The following is a 23,482-nucleotide window of genomic DNA, read 5'->3' on the forward strand; positions in this document are numbered from 1 at the left end:
CCTTTTTTAACATGGTTCCCTATAGGCTTAAGCTTGCTGCATGGTCACAGCTTTGATCACAGCCAGGGTTAAGGTGCATACCCAGAAAACCACCCACAGACAGCTGTTTCGACCTTAATGGGTCTCATCAGTGTGGAGTTGATTAACTGGGTATGCAAAGAAGCTAAAGGATGGGCCAACCATAATACTGAGTTAAGTTATGGTGAGTAAAAAAAGTGACAAAAACCCTCCACAGCAAAGCAAATATGCAAATGTAAATACAACTGTATGCTCATCTGCATGTCTTAGGCAGGTCTGCAACCCCGTCTTTCCCCATTATCACCCAGCACACAGCGCCGACAGGCGGCGGCCATCTTAGAGCCTATGTAAACATATCCAAATGAGCATGTGTCAGCAGAGGACCGCCCTCTAGTGGCCTGTAATGCAACTGTAAGCATTGTGTATCCAGGCAACAAATTTGTGACGGCGCATGCATCATATCGGTGCCCAAACAGGGACCAGCCAATCGGCACCAGCAACAGAATGACGTAAGCCCTCTGGAACAAAACCAAGGGAAAGCAGTGAGGGAACATGAAGTGAACACACAAATAGGGATGATTAAAAACAATAGGAACTGGATATCTGGGTAAATATATGGATAAGCACAATTAACAGTAAAAAAAAAAGTGATAAACACCTAACATACAGTATGACTAAAAGAAAAATATTTGTGTACTGCATAAAATATATCTAACCATGAACTACACTTGTCAAAGGAATATATAAAGCGAAAGACGTAAATCATGATATGCAGGCTAACGTGGAAGTTGAACTCCTAAATCATCTATAAAAAACAACTGAGCTTGAAGTCTTCATTAAGACCACGGGGAGCAAGGGTGTCAAGTTCAAATATCATACGCATCTCTAGTTGTAATAATAGCTTGCCCCTATCTCCCCCATGGGGCCGTGCATATGCCTGGAGTATGGGCATGCACCTGAGCGTAGCCAGACTGTGCTTGCATCTTTTGAAATGTCTTGCTACCGTCTGCATCTTAAGCTCATCCACACAGCTAGTATCTGACAGTGCCTTTCTAATAGCTGAGCGATGTAAAGCCATACACTCTTTGAACATCCGTGTGGTCCTTCAAATATATGCTTCACGGTTAACTACAGTAAAATCAGAGATTGTATTTCTGGATATGGTTGTGTACAAGGGACCTGCTTCCCTCTGGACACGTATACACCACAAGACCACAGATTGTAATACACTACTACTGGCAAGTAGCCACCATCCGGGCGCCCTCCAGAGGGGGTTACCCTATTCACAGTTTCTCTGGATCCAGCGGATCACCAGTGAGCCGGATGAATGTGAAAAGGCTTTACAAGCCATGAGAAGAAGATTTCTGGAAAGGGGCTACGATGCACATGATGTAGATGAATCACTAGCCAGAGCCAGAGATGTCCCTCGGAACCAACTCCTTAGACCTGCCTCCCGAACAACACGACCGATCGCTTTAATATAAACACTACTTTTAGTACCGTCTCGGGTGTTATTAAACAAAGCATTCTTAGACATTGGCACATCCTGACAGTGGACAAGAAGATCTTAAAATTGTTTAACAAACCACCCCTTTTCTGATACAGGAGAGGCCCGAGCCTTGGTGACGTACTGACACAGGCAGATCCTGTGTCTAAATATAGTGGTCCTACGAATTGGCTCACCAGACCATCAGGGGTGCACAAATGCCAGGGGTGCATTAATTGCCAATTTCTAATTTTGGGCAATAAGTTTAGTCATCCACATAGTGGTAAAAGCATAAAGATCAGAAATTACCTTAATTGTGAACGCAAGTATGTTGTGTATCTTATACGCTGCCCGTGTGGCCTCCACTATGTGGGTAAGACCACACGGATGTTCAAAGAGCGAATGGCTTTTCATCGCTCAGCTATTAGAAATGCACCGTCAGATACTAGCTGTGTTGATGAGCTTAAGATGCAGCCGGTAGCAAGACATTTCAAAAGATGCAAGTCTGGCTATGCTCAGGTGCATGCCCATACTCCAGGCATATGCAAGGCCCCATGGGGGAGATAAGGGCAAGCTATTATTACAACTAGAGATGCGTATGATCTTTGAACTTGACACACTTGCTCCCCGTGGTCTTAATGAAGACTTCAAGCTCAGTTGTTTTTTATAGATGATTTAAGAGTTCACCTTCCACGTTAGCCTGCACATCATGATTTACGTATTTCGCTTTATATATTCCTTTTGACATTTCAAGAAGTGTAGTTCATGGTTAGATATATTCTATGCATTACACAAATATTTTTCTTTTGTCATATGTTAGGTGTTTATCACTTTTTTTTCTTTTTCTGTTAATTGTGCTTATCCATATATTTGCCCACATATCCGGTTCCCATTGTTTTTAATCATCCCTACTTGTGTGTTCACTTCATGTTCCCTCACTGCTTTCCCTTGGTTTCGTTCCAGAGGGCTCATGTCATTCACTTGCTGGCACGGATATGGAGGCAATATTACAGGCCACTAGAGGGCGGTCCTCTGCTGACACATGCTCATTTGGATATGTTTACATAGGCTCTAAGATGGCCGCCGCCTGTCGGTGCTGGACAATGATCTCATGAGTTCCCAGTGTTTGGTTAATTAGTGAATCCCCAATTAGTCACAGAGGGTGGTTATGGGTATATATGGGTATATATATCTTCTGTGTGCCAGTGCCCCTTAACACCACCCTTAGGAAGGACCTTAGTGGACCGAAACGTTGGTTTGTCTCTGTGTTCATTTTGTATTGCCTAATACATTGTTTTTCTTTATACCTGAGAGTGCTGTTTCTTTGCTCTCCCTTTGGTAATAGCAGCTGTTACATTATATATATATATATATATATATATATATATATATATATATATACATGTAGAGGTATCAGTACCTTGTTAGCCGAGCTTCAATAATCAAAAAATAAATAGATGATACCGTTCTGTGGCTAACGAAATGCTTTTATTTGTGCGAGCTTTCGAGATACACTGATCTCTTCTTCCGGCGATGTTACAATGAATGAAGCAAGGATAACTTAAAAACAGTGTCTCTTGGAATGTTATCTGAGCTGGTCCTTCCCCCGTAGTGTATGAGATATATGGCTGGAGGTGTCAAAGGGTAACTGAAAGCAAGTGAAGAAAGAGTGTGTATGTGTATCAGTGTGAATAAAAATGAATGGAGAGCCCACAGTATAAACTGTGCTCTACACAAGGTGTGTGTGGAGTGAGAGGGGATATAAATGGTGTGGGTGGGTGTGGAAATGTGAGAGTTAGTAGCACAACTAAAAGTATATATACACATATTTTTTAACTGTACATTAATATTGTAAAATTTAAAAATCTTAAACAAATAATTTATTATAGATATTAATTAAAAGATCCCCGTAGATTGTTTATTTAATTAATTCTATAAAGTTTGTGATCATTAAATAAATTTATATACAAAATACTGTTTCTTAGAATTCACACACACACACACACACACACACACACACACACACACACACACACACACACACACACACACACACACACACACACACACACACACACACACACACACACACACACACACACACACACACACACACACACACACACACACACACACACACACACACACACGGTGCGCAAGAACATAGGGATAAAGAAAAGATTTATGGAGCCCCAATGCTGGTTTTAACATAAAAACCACAATATCAATGATATAAAAAGCATCCGATAATTTAAAGAAAATAGCAAGGATAATCAGACTGTATTATTTAAGGAAAATGTGATACTTATGATAGTCCCTAGTGTTAAAACCGGGATTGCACTAGCATTACATCAATAGTAAACCAGCAGGCAAGCAACTATGTTGCATAAACAATGAGTTCACTGTGGAAAGGATCAAAAAGGAACGTCTGAAAAAATTCACAATGTCTTTATCACTACACATGAGGAGTTCAATATTCTTGAGCTTTTGGGGGCATTTAGAGTCTTATATTGGGATCAATGTTTCTTAATGTCTCAGGGTCAATTTAAAAAGGGGACCTTCACGCTGCTGGCATATGCATTCAGATGTAATGTGCCTGTTAGTTGGACACAGCAGCGCCCTGGCTCTATGCCACATCATCCTCCGACCCCATACTATTCAACACAAACCTCCGCCTGGCACTGCGCACCACTTCCAAGGAAAGTAGGGGTCCTGAGTACCTGCTGGTCTCCGAGTGTCTCTCTGGTTCCGCTGTGTCGCGTCTCCCTTTGCTCACCTTCTTACCTCCCGAGAGTGGCTGTGTGCATCTCTGTGGATGCCAGCTCATCGCATTCAGCTGGGTCTCCCTTCCACACCGGTAATGCTTCTGTTTGCCGCCTCAATGTCAGCAGCACTCCGTTTAGCTGTCTTTGCCTGTTCTCCTACCAAGGCACATAAGCAGGTGTGTAGGAGCTCCACAGACATAGCTTCTCACTCAGGGTGTTGCACAGGACTTTCCACTCTGCCTAATCAGGCGTGTCTGTGGCTCTGAGAATGCTTCACCAGTGTTAAGTGAAATTAAATGCTCACACCAACTGTTGTACTGTATCAAAAAGCTGTGTTACTGCATAAAATTATACAGTAAATTAATAATATCAAGAATATACAGATAATGGGTGACCTCTCTGGCAACCCAATGCATTTCGTCCTAAGCAGGACTTCTTTAGGGGTACCCCTGTTTTAACTCTAGCAACTATCATAAGTATCACATTTTCCTTAAATAATACAGTCTTATTATCCTAGCTATTTTCTTTAAATTATTATATTTCTACATTGCGCCGGATGCTTTTTATATCATATATATATATATATATATATATATATATATATATATATATATATATATATGAGAACAAAAAAATGTGGCGCCAGAGTAGTACTAGGTGAACTATAAGTGAATGAACTGTAGTGATTCTATATAAATAAAGTGCATATGATTCTTAAAGTGTACCTAAAATTTTACTTAAACTACAATTGTGCAATAATGGATAATTTATACCTAACCGTGATATTAGAAATTCTATTCTACATAACACAACACCTGAAAGAATATATAACAAATATGAAAAATATTATTAAAAAAATATATATATATATATACAATACAAAAAGTGCTAAAAAATGGAAAACATGAAAAAAATATAAAAAGTCCAACCAGTCCTTCAATAGTCAGTCCATATGAATTGGTATGGATGTGTACAAGGGGGTCTTCGGCTGCTCTCAAATGGGATAAACCACCTCCACGAGTACCTACAAGCAAAAAAAGAGAGAGAGCGCACGCCCCATAGCATAACACTGTTGTATATTTATTTAAAATAGGGGAAGGGAAGGAACAGGGGGGGGGGGGGGAATCAAACTCACAAGATGTAAGAATATAAAAGGCAGTTTGTGAATAATATCACCACCATCCGGTTCTGCTGGGCAAAATCACCTCCCGACCACTGATCAGGACGGCTGCAAACCGGATACCAGGGACGCCGCTACACCGTTTATCTGCTGCCCAAATTCAGCTCTCCACTTCCGAAATGGCCGCTGTATTCTTCCCGCGCTGTGTCTGGCCTCAGGCGCGTGCGCAGTGTCTTCGTGACGTAATCGCGCTCTCAGTTTCCCTGACGCGTTTCGTCACCAGTCGGCGACTTTCTCAAAGGGCTGATGATTCATGGGTAAAAGTCCTGCCCCTTTATACAGCCAGTCCACCACCTCAATACTCATTCATCAGGTGATTGTTATCTACTCACAATAAGCTTCTAAGGTGCCGCTTATAACTTTAAAAATACACAAGATGACTAACTGTTAAAAGAGCAGATTACAGACAATATTATATAGAAATTGACACTTAATGTTTAAAAAATCTATGAAACTTAGTTGTTATAAAGGAATACACATTTAAAGTATATAATTAATTAAAAAACTGAATTACACTCTTATAAAATGATAATTTAAAAATTAAACATAATGTATATATTGGGATAAAGGGACTGTCAGACAAAATTCATCTGGCACATATAGCCCATATTATTCTATCAATTATTAATTAAATAACATATTAAAAAACAGATGAATCCCTATAATTGACATATAGGAGCAAAAAGTGACACTAATAAAGTACTACACTAAATGACATAATATTGAAAAATGTATTGCAAGACAGAAAGTCCAGGGGATATATTGGGAGAGAGAAGGAGTTGCATAAATGGATATATTGGGAGGACTACAGCTAAGAGTATCATTGTGTATATATACCACATATGAACAATATGATTTAAAATAAAATATCTATCAACACATGTGTACAAAAAGTGATCCCTATTTATAACAATGTATATATATAATGAATAAAACAAGGATGATAATATTAAAAATAAACATGAAAATAAAAATTTTTTTATATAAGAAGAAAAAGGTGTGTCTAATATGAAAATTTAAAATGAAGATGAATATGAACACAAAAATAGGGATGAGTGAAAGGTGTTTTTATCAATAAAAGTGTACTGGTGAATATTATATGATGCCAAAAAATAGGATCTGAGGGAATGGTGAGGAGGGAGGGAAAGGGGGGGAAAAGGGGGGGGAAAAAAAAAAAAATGGAAGGGGAAAGGGAGAGGGAAAAGGGATCGGGAGTGGGAGGGATCTAGTGGGAGGAAAGAGAGGATGGAAAGGGTGGGTTGGAATGTTGAATGATAGGATGCATGAGTGGAGAAAAAAGAGGACAGAGGAGAGAGCTGATGTATAAACTCACATGTTCAGAGCGACGAGAGTCCAAGAGGAAGGAGATCAGACCAGAGTGCTTACATCCAGGCACTCATTGAGTCCACCAGGGGTAAGTGTCCCTAACTGGTGGATCCAATAAGTCTCCTGTCTGCACAGGATCTTGAATCTGTCGCCTCCCAGAGCACAAGGTAAAATATATTCCAGGCCCATAACTGTCATACATTTCGGGTCCTGATTATGTTGAATTTTATAGTGTCGGGAAATGCTATTAACAGTTAGTCCCTTTATTACACTCCTTCTGTGCTCCAGGAAACGGGTGCAGAGGGACCTAGTGGTGCGACCAATATAACGTAGCCCGCAACCACACTGGATGCAATACACCACAAATGTACTTTGACAATTAATGAAATTTCTAACCTGATAGACAATATCTCTATTGGGAGAGCTGAATTCAGACCCCATCTTCAAATGTCTACAGGTAATGCATCTACCTCGTCCACATTTATAGTTACCTTTTAGGCCACTGTTTAACAATTTATTGGTCACTTTGTCTGATTTCAATTTAGTGGGGGCAATAATGCTTTTCATACTTCTGGCCTTTCTGTAGATAATCGATGCTCGATCAGGGAGAATACTTTTTAAATGTGGATCACATCTGAGAATCTCCCAGTGATTGCTCACAATCTTTTGAATGGCTTTGTGGGACTGATTATAAGTTGTAATAAATCTCAAACTGGATTTAACATTATTGTCCGCAATCACTGGTGAACTATATCCCAGACGAGATGTAACCTGCCTATTTTTGGACGTCTGCAACATTTCTGATCTATCAAGAGAGCCGACTTTCCTGAATGATTCAGAGACTAGTTTACTATCATAACCCTTTTGTTTGAATTTGAGGCTAAGTTGTTCAGACTGCTGGACAAAATCAGTGTCTCTGGAGCAGTTTCTCCTGATTCTGTGAAACTGCCCCAGAGGAATGTTCTGTAACCACTGCTTTCGATGGTTGCTGGAAGCATGGACATAATTATTTACAGAGACTTCCTTAAAATGTGTGGATGTAATAATATTAAAATCTTCATCTGTGGTAAGTAGTAGATCCAAAAAGACTATGGAGGTGGCATCTATATTAAATGTAAATTTTAGTCCTAAAGGATTATCATCCAATGTTTTAAGAACTTCCAATAATTGTGCTTCTTCTCCGTCCCAGATGAAAATCATATCATCTATGAAACGGCCATAGTACACGAGGCCCGCTCCAAGATCTTTATTCTGCCACACAAATCTCTCTTCCCAGAAGCCCATGAAGAGATTTGCATAGCTGGGAGCGAACCTCGTGCCCATAGCCGTTCCACAGATCTGTAAATGAAATACTTCCTCAAACAAAAAATAATTGTGATTTAAAATGAATCTAACACAATCCAAAATAAATGCCTTGTGTTTCTTTGGGATGCACAAATCCCTGTCAAGCCAGTACTGTAATGCTTCAATACCCATGGTGTGGTCAATGCAGGTATATAGTGAGGCCACATCGCATGTGGCCCATAAATAAGTGGACTTCCACTTTATGCCAGAGGTGGCCTCGATGACATGGAGCGTGTCCCTAACATGTGACCGCAGCTGTGCCACATAAGGTTGAAGATGATAATCCACATATTGGGACAGGCTCGACGTCATCGAATCCACCCCAGACACTATGGGCCTACCAGGGGGATTGACCAGGGACTTGTGCACCTTAGGTAAATGGTAAAATATAGGTGTGCGTGGATGGGGATTAAATAAAAATTTAAACTCAGTTTTTGAAATGATATCCTGGGTGAGTGCTACAGAAAGAAGCTCTTTCAGATCATTCTGATATCCCAAGACTGGGTCAGACTCGAGTGTAATATAGGAGGCCTGGTCACCCAGAAGTCTGCGTGCCTCTAAGAGATACGCAGAAGTGTCCTGGATGACCACCCCTCCCCCCTTGTCTGCCTGCCTGATGACAATTAAAGGGTTTTCTTTAAATTGATTTAATGCGTCCAGTTCTCCTTTACTCAGATTCTTATCTATTTTAGATTTTTTGCAGCATAGTGCCTCAAAGTCCTGCAGTACTAGGCTATAAAAGGCCTCAATGAAACCTCCCTTCGACTGGTAGGGGAAAAAGATCGATTTGGGTCTAAAGGGTGAATGTACAATTTTTAGATCCTCCTCCAAATCGCAATTGCTTTCAATAGGATGCAGATCCTATTTTTTGGCATCATATAATATTCACCAGTACACTTTTATTGATAAAAACACCTTTCACTCATCCCTATTTTTGTGTTCATATTCATCTTCATTTTAAATTTTCATATTAGACACACCTTTTTCTTCTTATATAAAAAATTTTTTATTTTCATGTTTATTTTTAATATTATCATCCTTGTTTTATTCATTATATATATACATTGTTATAAATAGGGATCACTTTTTGTACACATGTGTTGATAGATATTTTATTTTAAATCATATTGTTCATATGTGGTATATATACACAATGATACTCTTAGCTGTAGTCCTCCCAATATATCCATTTATGCAACTCCTTCTCTCTCCCAATATATCCCCTGGACTTTCTGTCTTGCAATACATTTTTCAATATTATGTCATTTAGTGTAGTACTTTATTAGTGTCACTTTTTGCTCCTATGTGTCAATTATAGGGATTCATCTGTTTTTTAATATGTTATTTAATTAATAATTGATAGAATAATATGGGCTATATGTGCCAGATGAATTTTGTCTGACAGTCCCTTTATCCCAATATATACATTATGTTTAATTTTTAAATTATCATTTTATAAGAGTGTAATTCAGTTTTTTAATTAATTATATACTTTAAATGTGTATTCCTTTATAACAACTAAGTTTCATAGATTTTTTAAACATTAAGTGTCAATTTCTATATAATATTGTCTGTAATCTGCTCTTTTAACAGTTAGTCATCTTGTGTATTTTTAAAGTTATAAGCGGCACCTTAGAAGCTTATTGTGAGTAGATAACAATCACCTGATGAATGAGTATTGAGGTGGTGGACTGGCTGTATAAAGGGGCAGGACTTTTACCCATGAATCATCAGCCCTTTGAGAAAGTCGCCGACTGGTGACGAAACGCGTCAGGGAAACTGAGAGCGCGATTACGTCACGAAGACACTGCGCACGCTCCTGAGGCAAGACACAGCGCGGGAAGAATACAGCGGCCATTTCGGAAGTGGAGAGCTGAATTTGGGCAGCAGATAAACGGTGTAGCGGCGTCCCTGGTATCCGGTTTGCAGCCGTCCTGATCAGTGGTCGGGAGGTGATTTTGCCCAGCAGAACCGGATGGTGGTGATATTATTCACAAACTGCCTTTTATATTCTTACATCTTGTGAGTTTGATTCCCCCCCCCCCCCTGTTCCTTCCCTTCCCCTATTTTAAATAAATATACAACAGTGTTATGCTATGGGGCGTGCGCTCTCTCTCTTTTTTTGCTTATATATATATATATATATATATATATATATATATAATCAAAGAAGAAGGATGATGGGTGCACCAGCCAACGGGCCTTGTAGTAGCTGGTAGTTGTCATAGGTAGGGTGCACTACAAACCAGCATCAGATGATACTGTATGGTGTATGAAAGGAGCAGAGAAGCAGACACTCAATGATAATATTGTTTATTCGTATCAATGTTTTGTCCCCCAGTGAAACCTTTCTCAAGACAGATATTAGGCTATATTAGTATAATAGTTATAGTGCTATGTGAAGTAGAAGAGTACTGTCCATAGATGTTAAAAGCCAGCTGAAAACCTAGCCTCGTTGAAGACATAACAATGAATAAAAGAAAAGTGTAAATATAGTTGTGAACTCAATATACAATTAATGTAGTACTGTAGTCTCAAAGAGACTATCAAAAACAGGATAGTATTACCTCTATAGTGTGCAATCAAAATGAAGGTGATATACAAGTGTGACAATGTGACAAGAAATAACGTACAGTATAATAAAACCTCATAAACAATGTGAGAGTCTGCTGCTCTTCAGAATAGATGACTCAACATCATGGGGATAAGCATGAAAAGAAGACAGCGCATGACTCTCATAGTGTAAAAATGTATATATATATTAAAACAATTATTTGGGGTAAGGTATGCACGTAGAGAAAAATCCATCAAATAGGCAGGGCATGTTTAGGGTATGTTACAACTAGAGTAATCAGCTGATTCCCGCTCCGTGATGACAGACGTCCTCATTAGATTCTGCTCCGGTCGGTGAAGACGTTCTCATGTCCACAAGATCACTCACGGCACCAAAACTACCCACACAGCGGCAGTTCACCTCCTCAGTAGAAAATCAGGAATCTCGGGGTGTTAATGAAACAATAATTTCCACACTCCTGGCTATAGGGTTCAACACCCACAGTACTAGTCTCGGCTCTAGGTGCCAGAGTGCGGAGCCACTGTTGTCACTAGACTGCGGTGCAATCAAGTGACTGTCTAGCACTTACTCAGTGGGAACATCGCAAGCTACCGGACAAGCTCAAGCAGTTATCAGGAAATAAATGCAACAAATGCCAAATACGATACTCCTACGCATTTAAACATATTTAAATATCATCTGCATTTGCGCATTAATTATCCCTGAAGTATATTTGTTCTACAAAACGCGTAGGAGTATCGTATTTCGCATTTTTTGCATTATTTCATCATCAGTGCTTAAGCTTGTCTGGTAGCTTGTGATTTTCCCACTGAGTCAGCGCTAGAGGGTCGCTTGATTATGACGCAGTCTAGTGACGTCAGTGGCTTTACACTGTAGCACCTAGAGCCGAGGCTAATACTGGGAGTGTTAAACCCTATAGCCAGCAGTGTGGAAATTATTGTTCCATTAACCCACGAGATTCCGTATTTCCTGCCGAGGAGGTGAACTGCCACTGTGTTGGTGGGTTTGGTGCCATAAGTGATTTGGACACGAGAACGTCTTCACCAACCAGGAGCAGAATCTAACGTGGACGGTGGTCCTCCATGCAGCAGGAATCAGCTGATTACTCGAGTGGTAATATGTACGCTAAACATTCTCTGCCTATTTGATGGATTTTTCTGTATGTGCATACCTTACCACAAATAATTATTTTAATATACCTGAATACACATTTTTACACTATGAGAGTTCAGCGCTGTCTTCTTTTCTTTTCATGCTTATCACAATGAATATCCTGAATATGTACTGTATGTGAGAACTTTCACCAAGCGACAAATCATGGTCCAAGAGATATTTTTGTGGGGGCAGCAGGGTGTGCAATAGATGATTTCAGTGTGAAGCAATGTATCCCAATGTGCAGAAATCAATTTGAGGAAGGTATTTTGAGTGGATTCCTATAATCAGTTTTCTCTTTGGGCTATTATTACCACAGGCCAACACTGTTTTATCCAACGCCAATGTTATATTGTAGCACATATGAATGATCTTGGTAACTGCACATGTTTTTATTACAATATGGGACTAAAATTTCTATATCCTATTTGAAAAAATAACTATAGAAATGTCAATGGGCTGCAATGCTAATTGGTTTACTCACCTCTTTCAGATTTTGTCGTTGCTATGAACATTACTGGTAAGCCAATAGCAGACGATAGAATCCAGTTGCAGACATTAACAATCTTGGCATTTCTTGGTGTTCTGAAGTCAAGTGCTTTCACTGGATGGCAGACAGCAATGTAACGGTCAACACTCATTGTGGTCAAGGTAAAAATACTTGTGAACATGTTGTAATAGTCTATTGATATAACTACTTTGCACAGAATTTTACCAAATGGCCAGGTTCCCATCAGGTAGTTCACACTTTGGAATGGCAGGGTACTTGTTGCGAGGGCATCTGCCAGAGCAAGATTAAAAATGTAGATGTTGGTGGCAGTCTTCATTTTGGTATACCTAGAAAAAGAAATTCTAAAAAGTTATTCAATTTTCAATAGTAAAGTGATAATATATTGATAATATAATATTAGACATACTGTAAAGTTTTAAAGACAAATAATGTTAGACATAACAATCACATATTATAATATATTAATAATATAATATTAAAGACTTAACATATTACAGATATACAGATGGACCAAGATTTATGTTCTCCTTAGCTGCAAGGAAACTGCAGCTCTGTGGAGGCTGCCTGAGGCCCAACCGCAGTTTCCCCGAACCCAAAAGCCTAGTAAACTAATATTCCATCAGGATTAGCACAGCAGGGTTCCCTGCTTCTGAATGGTACTCCCGCTGTGTTAATCCTACCACATGATTGGGACATTTAAACTTGTAGGAGATACCAGCACTGCATACTGCAGCCTGTACCTTGGAAAGCAGGGTGTCCCCAAACCTGAAATTAATGCAGTTGAGCTCTGGAAACCTCCTGCTTCATTCCTTTGTAATAAAACATAAAAAAAAGTAGCTTCATTACCTTAGTGGCTAACCATTAAGGTAATGAAGGGGTTAAACGGCAGTACCCGGTTTCTTGGGGGTAGTGGTACCGCCAACATCACACAGGAATTGGCAAAATCCCTATTAGCCATATATAGCGAATAGTGCTTTTGCCTATTCAAATATAAAGTACAGAGAAGTGTCACTACCACTAAACACCCAACCTGGAGCCCCACTGCGTTAATCCCGATGGGAAATCCCCCCTACTTTGCACTTGGCTGTCATAAGCCCACACTTGGACTGTGGTCCACCCTCTCCAAGTGCAAGGCAGAGTGAAGATAAAGATTGCTAGCAAGAACTAGGGCGCTAACTCTAAAGATGGATAATAAAATAATAATAGGTATATAAAGATAGTGGTAGATGTGGAAATACTACCTTCCCGAAGTCCTCTGATCGTGCCTTTGCCTTGAGGTCACCTAAGGGGTAACAAACCCCTGCTGCTCGACCAAATAGGACCTAACCTGGATCCTTAGAGATAATGTATACAAAGAGATATGGGAGACCTACAGATCTAGCTGTTAATGGAATATAACAAACAAAATGGTGTGAAGTGTAAATATATACTAATTCTCACATGGCCATGTGTGAGTACACGGGGAGGTACTGGTTTCTTTCAGATTCCCACGTTCTTTCCAATCTGCTGTATGCAGTTTTCCTATGGTTTGTTCAGACTCCCTCACTCGCGGTCACAGGCATCAGACAGGAGCAACCCACATCGATGAAATATATTTTAAAAACACATACAGTTCCTGCACCTCAACAAACAGCACTCATCCGGTACACTGCAGTGCCTATCTGCTCCAGCCCCCGCGTCCGGGGCTCATTGAGTGTGCTATTATTTGCTGGACGGTCACCGTGCTCATTTTGGAGGGTTGCGTGCCACTCTGCGTTCCAGCACAAGTACCGAACACGGGGGCTGGAGCAGATAGGCACTGCGGTGCACCGGATGAGTGCTGTTGCCGAGGCACAGGAATTTATATGTGAGTTCTTTTGTTGCTTTTTTTATACTGAATAAATATGTGTTTTTAAAATATATTTCATCGATGTGGGTTGCTCCTGTCTGATGTCTGTGACCGCGAGTGAGGGAGTCTGAACAAACCATAGGTAAACTGCTTACAGCAGATTGGAAAGAACGTGGGAATCTGAAAGAAACCAGTACCTTCCCGTGTACTCACACATGGCTGTGTGAGTATTAGTATATATTTACATTTCACACTATTTCGTTTGTTATATTCCATTAACAGATATATCTGTTGGTTCATGAGTTTTCATTGTTATAACAAGCACTCCCGTATCTCTTTGTATACGGAGTGAAGATAAATCATGTTCCATCTGTATAATATTAAAGAAAACAATAGACACTAAACAAAAATGCTTCTTTCATAAAGATTTGTTTGAGTGCTTGACTATGCATAAAAGTTAGTGTAGTTAATTCAGTAAATGACAATATGACTTTTAATGACTCTTAAGAAAATGTCTGCAAGTAATTACTAACGCTTATTGTTATTTGCAGGGCTAACTCCAGTGTGCAAGGACTTTGTTGGTTTTAATCTCAAGTGGAAAACAGTTGCAAGTGAAGGAAGGATGAAAAGAAGGGTCCCCTCGATTTGTATGCATTTATGATGGGAAATATGTATAGCGAATATCACACTGATGGCAAAGTACCCAATTGTGTGGTGATCCTTTCAACAATCATTTTATATTGAGGCAGCTTTTATTCAGGTCAGTCCTGTGCTCAATTAGCACTGGGAACCTAAAAATGAAGTAACGGATAGAAACTAGACTCCAAGGTGAAGTGTGCCGGTAACAAATTAATTTGTATAAATGAAAGGCAGGACACATAAAGACACACATGTAGAATGCACAACTTTTCCCAAAGAATTGCAAAAATATGAGGTATTCCTATGCTGTGTTACTGTACCTCCTTCTGACCCTGTACAGCACTATACTATGAAAGAAGTCATTGAGCACTATCAGCATGAACGTGACCAAATAAGATGGGATATTTTAGATTTTGAAAATGCTACTTTAAAAAATTTAACTACAGTGTAATGTCAGTGAAATATGTAAGTACAATTTAATTACATGCACTGCATGTTTAATTTTGCATGTAGTAAACTAAGTTAAATAAATGAATTATGTATTATTGTTTATTACATTAAATATGTTGTATTAAATCATACAAATCATTGTATGTAATATGTAATAATTAAATCATTAATTTGTATGTAATAATTAAATCATTAATTCAAATTTATTTTTAATTATTGATTATGTTGTATAGTTAGACATTAAGAGCATGCAATTTCATTTTGTATTTGTATGTACTTATACAGAATAGTAGTAACACTTTTAGTACAAAAACTTTAGCCAATTCTGAGTTGGCTAAAGGCAGTGGTGCTGTAGAGCAAAATGGGGGTTTCCGTCTTGCAAAAATAAGAGTTGACCAAGAATAGGTGCAAAACACTGTTTGCATCGACTCCTTTAAAATAATGCCTTGACAGGCAGAGCTGGGTGTGTCTAGGCCTAATTTGATTTTATATATATGAGCTCATCATGGGCATTCACACATCAAATGGTCATATACTAGAAACACAAAAGGTAATGGTCAACAAGATAGACCCTTAAAAGAAATTCACTTGATTGCACACCACAACAATTACAATATAACATTTATTGACAACATAATAAAAATATCTATAACTAAACATAAAATGAGTAAGTTTGGGCATGAAAAACAGAGTGAGAGAAAATAAATATATAGAAGAGATCTAGTTATATAAAATAGCTTAACTATTTACTTAAGATGTTGTGTTTAACTGTGACGGACTGGACTGACCCTTGTCTGTGTGTCCAATGCCTGTCAACTCACATGGTCTCACAGTGGCCTTGTTCTTTGCTTAATCTATTATACTGTATATATAATTATATATTTTTTATTTTTACTACAACTTGTAAGATAATTATAAAGTATATTTATTTGATACCAACTAGTGGAGATCCTGGTAGTGGGTGTTTGGCTGGAGACTTGGAAGGGGTGGGGATAGGGACCCGAGAAGAGTGGATGGGAACGGGAGAAGAACTGTGTGCTCCTGCCATATGCCAGTGCCAGACAGGCAGGCAAGTATATAGAAGCTCATCTGAGTCCGTCTGACCGTAGGCTAGCTAGCAGCAAGCCTAATATAGCACTAGCATATATAACAAGTGACATTAACAATTAATAACAAGGTGTCTAATAGTAATACCAGTTTAAGTGGTTTTAAAGTAAACGTGGAGGGACAATAACAGGCAGACATAGTTTTGGTTGTGGGCATTGTGATGAATCGGATAAATTTAAATCACTAAAATGTGGTGGTGCTGGTGTGCCTACTGCACACAGCACGTATTAGCGGAAGGACAATGACACTGTCACTAAATCCAAATCTCACTGCAGAAGGTCCTCTTTCTTTTACCCCACTTCCTGCATAGTAGCCAATGGACCTCCAGTTAAGAGATTCAAAATAGGAACGGAAAGTTAAACTCAGCCTGGGGCCCCGGCTACTAGTACTAGCAGTATTTCTGAAACTAAAATTGCTAATGTGGAGAAGCATATTATTTAAAATGTTACTGAAACTGTAATTTCTAGGGAAAAGGCCATACCCACCACCACTGCCATCAGTGCAAGCTGGTTCTCTGCCTGTTACTCCAGACAAGCTCACTATTAAGTCATCAGCAAATGGCACAACCTTCTTGTCACATTCAAAAACATTCATCAATGCTGAACGAGCTCTGGCATTGATAGCACATGACTGAAGAGCTGTTAAAACAGTCAGAGGAAGAATAGAAAGCGTCACAGGGACTTAATGACTGAGAAGCAGTTATAAATGAGGAAGATTTTTCTGAGGATGTTGACGATGCTGTGAAAGACTGATTTACAGATGTACTGTTCCCGGTGCCATGATTTTGACTGTTCCCGTGCGGCTGCACTATGGTTACAGTTAAAGCACAGTAATAATAAATAATAACTTTATTTCATATAGCGCCTTTCTCCCAAAGGAACTCAAAACAATATATAATGTATGGTACACAGCACATAGGAATTTTTACTGACTGCCCAGGATAGCTGACTAGGAGAAATAACTCTGCAGGATTCCATGCTTCAGAATGGGACCCCGCAGCATTAATCCTTTTTGGTAATTTGCTGGGGGAGAATACCGCTACTAACTTTTTAGATGAGCTGCGCAGCTGTCTCTGTCCCCGTCTGCAGTCGTCTCCCAATCTGCAGAGTCTCCCCATGATGCTGAAGGTAAGATTCAGGGCTGTATTTCCCTGCCATGCTCAGCAACAACAGTCCAGTGGAGTTACACAAACCACCCATAACTCGAAAACAAAAAGTAGCCACACACTGGCGGTCTTCAAAATACAACAAGATTTAATGAACAAGATCTATGTTTTGGTTCACACGAGAACCTTTGTCAAGCTATGGGTCTCTTTATCATATGGTGGAGGCTATATGACCATATTTGGCCATCTAGAGTACATTATCAAGAGGGCTGAACTGGACATGTAATACTTACCAGCACCCTTGATTATATAGATGACCAAATGTGGTCACAGACTCCCGCTCATGATGTAGCTAATCATGTAAGGGCAATATAAGGCCAATTGTTTTCAAGGTGAGTATAGATAGGATAAAAGCTCTCCATCGCCAAGTACATAAGAAAGCGTGAGAGAACAGGGAACAAGGGGGGAGCAGGGGTCAGCAGTAAAACTTCATAAGACTCCTAATGGGAACCTACAAATGCTCACACCCTCAATAACATAAATGAGGGTGAAGCTTCAAAACCAGCTGTAGGGGGGTTAAGAATGAATAATAATATAATACTTACATGGCCATGTGTAAGTACAGGCTCATAAATGGTTCTTGTCTTTCAAACCAGCAGTGGGGGGGGGGGGGGTGTGACAAATAGATAACAATAGTATAATACTTATACGGCCATGTGTAAGTACAGGCTCATAAAGGGTTCTTTGTCAGATGTAGCCTCTTAATAGAGTCCTCTATTCATCCATATCTTTCTGATAAGGTGTCTTCAGATAGCTGGATGACGTCACTGCCATGGGTTTCCACCAGACCCAGGCAAGAAATGGGAGCGAGTGTTCAAAATTAAAAATGACAATTTATTAGACTGACATCAAATGTCCACTCACATGTAGGGGAAGTCAGTGTCAGCAACCCAAGGGATCCAGCTCGACTCTTGCAAGCTCTAGTGCTTCGCCTCCGCGTCCGGTTTGAAGCAAGCTGCTAAGCTGGTAGAAATGAGTGTCGCCGGATCACTACGGAAGCCTCCTCGTGACAGTCCAAGAAAAAAGATGGAGCAACGCGTTTCACCGTAAAACGGCTTCCTCAGGCTCAATAGCTCTACTACAGGACACTGCTGCTTTGCATCAGAGGCTGTTATTACCCCGGGGGTTGTGGCCTGGTGCCTTCCCTTGCTGAATACCATCTACGGGGTTGTGTCAGTATTTGCTTCACCTGAGGCCTGCACATGATTGATTTTACTAACTTGTAAGTAACTGATACTTGCTTTTATTAAATGATTCTATATTTTATTCATCTCCACTGCACCCCTCTCTCATTTCTTGTTGTTGTCAAGATTTTGTTGTTTGGTGCAGCAGTGTAGAGTAACTGCATACAGGAGGAAACTGCAAGTAAACGAATTGACAGTCATTATCAGACTACAGATTTTGCACAAAAGGAATATTTCCAGCTCTTTACAGGAAGACCAGTGTCTTGTATACTGTAGTGTACTTTCTCGGTTCTGAACTTGCAGACTATCCTACAAACCTTTGTCTTCCCTTCAACATGATACCTAATGCAACACATGTCACCTGTATGCCCCATTGCCACAGCGACCTTTATATTCAAGGTTGTGAATCCCTTGTTGTACATCTGCATTATTTTAGGAATTGTTTGCTGTTTATTTTTTGGTCTATTTTGGTATTCCTAATATACTGTGTGGTATTTAGTGAGGTTTCATAATGCACATTTTGAACTATTATCAGTGTACTGTAGCAGTAAAGCAAGAGTCCGACTTTTGGCAACTTGTCAAAATAGACATCCAAACAAAAGTTAAGATCCACCTTATATTGACACTTTTAAAGGATCTCAATAATGAGAAGTGACCAAATTTTAACACCTTTTCATAATCGCTAGCACTGATATAACTTTATATAGCTGTATACTGTATAAATGTGTACCATCTGATACCTCACATGGTATATCTCCCAATCCGATTAGTTGATTACCATGTGATGGCAGTCATTTTTTTCTGGGGATGTCATTTTAAAGGAGAGAAGCATAGCCTTCCTGATTGGCTGGCTTCCCTCCCTTTAAATATGATGTCACATCCTTTAAAATAAAACCCTGTCACATGGTACACCAGTCAATTGAATGGGGGTGTACCATTTGACACTCAAATGTGACGCCACATGCCTTATATATGGCCTGTCACGTCTATTTGAGCTTTAGAAGGTGTGGCGGGTAGGGTAGGTACCTGGGGGGGGGGGGAGGGGGTGGTTAGGCGTCCCGGGTGTGTAGCGGGGGAGGGGGGTTAATCCCTTAATTATTATAGCGGTTACTAACCGCTAGGGTGATTAAGGATTTAGTAGTCACTAGTTTGATTTATTGTAATTTTGCTTCCCATGCAGGACACTGAGGCGGAAGATGGTGATGAGGACAGCCTCTATCCTGGGAGGGGAAAGTAGAACTTTTATTTACTTTATGCTGGCTGGATAATGTGGGTGAAGGAAAATACAGTCCCACACTATTGCATATCACCTTGCACAGGAGTGCATAATATCCTCTTGAATAGCGTCTTAAACTGACTGTGGGAGAACCAGAACTGGCTTTTTTCCATCATCTGCTCTCGCGAGAGTATGAGCGAGAACACAGCCAGTCAGAAAGATGCCGGTAAGACAGGAGAGAGGCAGCATCACGATTTTGGTGGCTAGAGGAGATCCAATACGCATCAGCTGGTCTAGATAAGACCCACAACATCCAGGACTCCAGATATAGCAGCTGGGGAAGAGAGGCAACCGTCCCCAACCTCATGTAAGTAGGATTTTTTTTTTTTGCCAGTGAGGAGTGGATAGTATCATAATTGTGATGCAATCACTGACCCTGTATAGGCTAGAGTGTTGCAGCTAGTGTGCTTTCCAGCCTACAGGGAGTTAATCTCCCCTAGAGAATCTAATTTGAGCTGTAGCTAATCAGGCTGGACTCCTGAATAAACAGGATATTTAAAAGTCAGGACTTGGCCTGCACACTGAGAGACTGCTTTTCCCCAGAGAAGGGGGGAGATAGAGACAAGTTCTCCCCAGCTATGAAGAGGCTGGCACAATCCCCTTGGCAACGCTGGATGGTGGTCGTAGAGCCTGCTGGTACTGCCTGGGTTTTAATCCAAGGAAGAAAAATGAAGGATGCGAGACTGCGCTAAAGCATGGATGTCCTATCCATAACATTGGAACTACAAAAAAGAGGGAATCTCTGAACTCTCGCAGGGTCCAGAGGGAATTACCTGCAGCCCCAACAGAAACAAATAAGAGATAAACATTATATTGCTGTGCTTAGAGACTGTGTATATTGTTTATATTTGTAATCCCCTCTCCCTCCCGTGTCTAGGGAAACTACCTGTGCTGCGTTACGTGAGTGACTCACAGGAGGCCTGATTCTCCGCAGCTGGGAGCCTGGGGTGATTACGTTAGTTTGATACACAGTGCCTCCACCTGCGAGTTATCCTAACGTAGTAGGATTACCCCTCACAGGACCCAATAGTCAGTAAACACACACTGAATAGGTAACAACGTATTTACTAACATATAACAACACAATATAACTTACATAACACAATATTACCCAGGTAAGTATCCCTACAATACTTGGGGTGCGGTGACACCAGTGTCCCAGTGGCCATCCCACAATGTCAATCCCCATCCCAAGTATAGGGAGTAGCGCTACCCCTGCGGACTGTTAGTGCACTTAGCTGTTATACCTTCATGGGCACTTCAGTACCCGGGTACCGCCGAATAACACAAGGGATCCGGATCCACTGAACGTAATTTGGTCTGGTCTGTCCTACAAAGGCATCCACCTCTGCGTTGGGTGAATCGTGAGAGTATCTTGGTATAGCCCTGGGTCTGGTTCCAGACCGCAGGCCTCGTGCACCACATAGCGTCTGGTTACCGATGTGCTAACACTAATGTGCTAAGGGCAGCGTCCCTGTCTTGGGCCTTCCCTACAGCACACAAGCTAATAGTGATGGGGGTCTAAGGGGGTATCTGGCCTAGTCCAGCGGAGCACTTCTCCCTGGACCTTACCTCACCCCTTGCTGTCCTGATCCCGACTGACAGTGGTGCCAAACACTCCAAATGTATCTATATTGGTCCTCCATGGGTCCAGAAGCCCTATGGCTCTCTTGCAGCATATGTTTGGCAGCACCAGTGGCTGCTGGGACTTGTAGTCCCTTGCGTAACATGCCTAATGTCCACCTCAACTAATAAGTCACTGCGCATGTGCGAGTAGTGGCAAGATGGTGGTGCCCTATTCCAACATCCACTGCAGCGCTCCGGCAACCCAGTCACCCCACTGACTGCTGGCAGTTCCTAGCAGTCCAGCAACGACCCCATATGCCACACTGGTGGCAGCCATCCCGCCGTAGCTTCCACTTTCCAGCACCCGAGGTAAGGGAGGGAAAGGGGGACCTGGCTACATATATACAGGTGCGCCGATGAGTATTCTAAAACTTGCCTTGGAAAATCTGGGGCAATCACCAACAAGACCCAGGTACATGCTGAGTACATACTGCAACATTTCAGTGACATTTATGCAGGCAGACTAATGGCCCATCGGATTAACACAGCAGGGGTCCCTGGCAGTCCCATTCAAACTGAAACATAATTTTTTTGCGATGAGAATGTACTGTATATTATGTGGCGCTTTTACATCCTTCATGATTCTACCTCTATTTCCTGTAGCCTTCTGATTTTTAGTGTGATTGACCATTTCGGTCACACTAGCCTTCTTGTGGACAGCTTTTCTGCCAATATCTCTCATGCCAGACCCATAATCCAGGACATGTTGACCCAGAGCTGTTTTTCCTAAACACATACTGTAGCGTTTTTTTTGAAACACATAGCTGCAATATTACATTGCTAGCCTGTTATAGATTACATCTCAGACTTGTTTGCTTCAGAACAGGACTGGCCACGATGAAGCTATTAAGATTATCCCCCCATAGACCCAGATGGTGTTCTGCACATTGTTTCTTTATTACTTAGTTATATTGATACTTAGTATTTCATCATTTAGACCCCAGATTAAGATACTTAGTATACATTTTATTTATTTTCAATATTTTTGTCACATTTTCTTTCACTTTGTGTTTTCACTTTGACTACATATAGGACCATTTTCATAGCCCCTATAGTCGAATTAGTTTACTATGGTTCCTTAGCAACCATTAGTAGTGATGAGTGGCAGCTGTTCTGAATGCGCCTTTTTTCTCACTGTGTAGGAGGAAGGGTATAAAAGGTTTGTTATTTCACTATGTCCTTGTCTTGAGAGAGGCTCTATTGTGAGCCAAAATGTCGATATGAGTCATTTTTTCTAAAAGACCTGGTGTGCATGTCACCTGCTTCTATACTTCAATTTACATCTTGCACCCAGGCAGATGTATTTACTTTGGAGTACCACTATATTCTGTAATGTAGGGCGAGTAAATATTGGCCCAAGCAGCACACGTGTTTGTTTTTTAAACTTCCCTGCTCGCGCTGAAATTTTCCCGCTCGTGCTGCCTGAAACAAAAAAAAAAAAAAAACTCCCCCTACCTGACTAATGATTGGCGCGCGCTCCCAGGCTTTGTGGGCACGCGGCCAGGCTCTATATGAGCCGGCCCCCAACGAACGGCCATTTTTTCTGGCCGGAGATCTGTTGGAAAGTACGAGAGTAAGTACTCTCCAATCCACCATCCCCTCTGCAACTTCCCTGCCTCCTGCAGTTCCCCCTTACTCCCCCCCACCCCCGATACACGCGCGTGGCTGGATATGGTAGCGTGGGTGTTCCCCCTTCTCTCCCCGGCCCGCGAGGGGCGGAGGTGTCCCCCCCCAGGCTTCCCGCACCACTTCCCGCTTGTGGGTGTTCCCCGCTTACCCCGGCTTCCCGCGATACCCACGCGGGGCTGGTGATGGTAGTGGGGGTGTTCCCCGCAATACCCTTGGGGGGC

General features: G+C 40.9%; 1 protein-coding gene across 1 annotated transcript in view; it reads right to left on the bottom strand.

The window, feature by feature from the left end:
• The window catches only part of OPRM1 (opioid receptor mu 1), a 158,405-nt gene that overhangs the window by 10,732 nt on the left and 124,191 nt on the right, over positions 1 to 23,482 (bottom strand). Inside the window, exon 2 of the mRNA XM_075596494.1 lies at positions 12,331 to 12,683. Coding sequence (XP_075452609.1) covers positions 12,331 to 12,683 — 353 coding nt within the window. The remainder of the gene's footprint in view (positions 1 to 12,330; positions 12,684 to 23,482) is intronic.

Source organism: Ascaphus truei, chromosome 4, assembly GCF_040206685.1.
Source record: "Ascaphus truei isolate aAscTru1 chromosome 4, aAscTru1.hap1, whole genome shotgun sequence".
Taxonomy (NCBI): domain Eukaryota; kingdom Metazoa; phylum Chordata; class Amphibia; order Anura; family Ascaphidae; genus Ascaphus; species Ascaphus truei.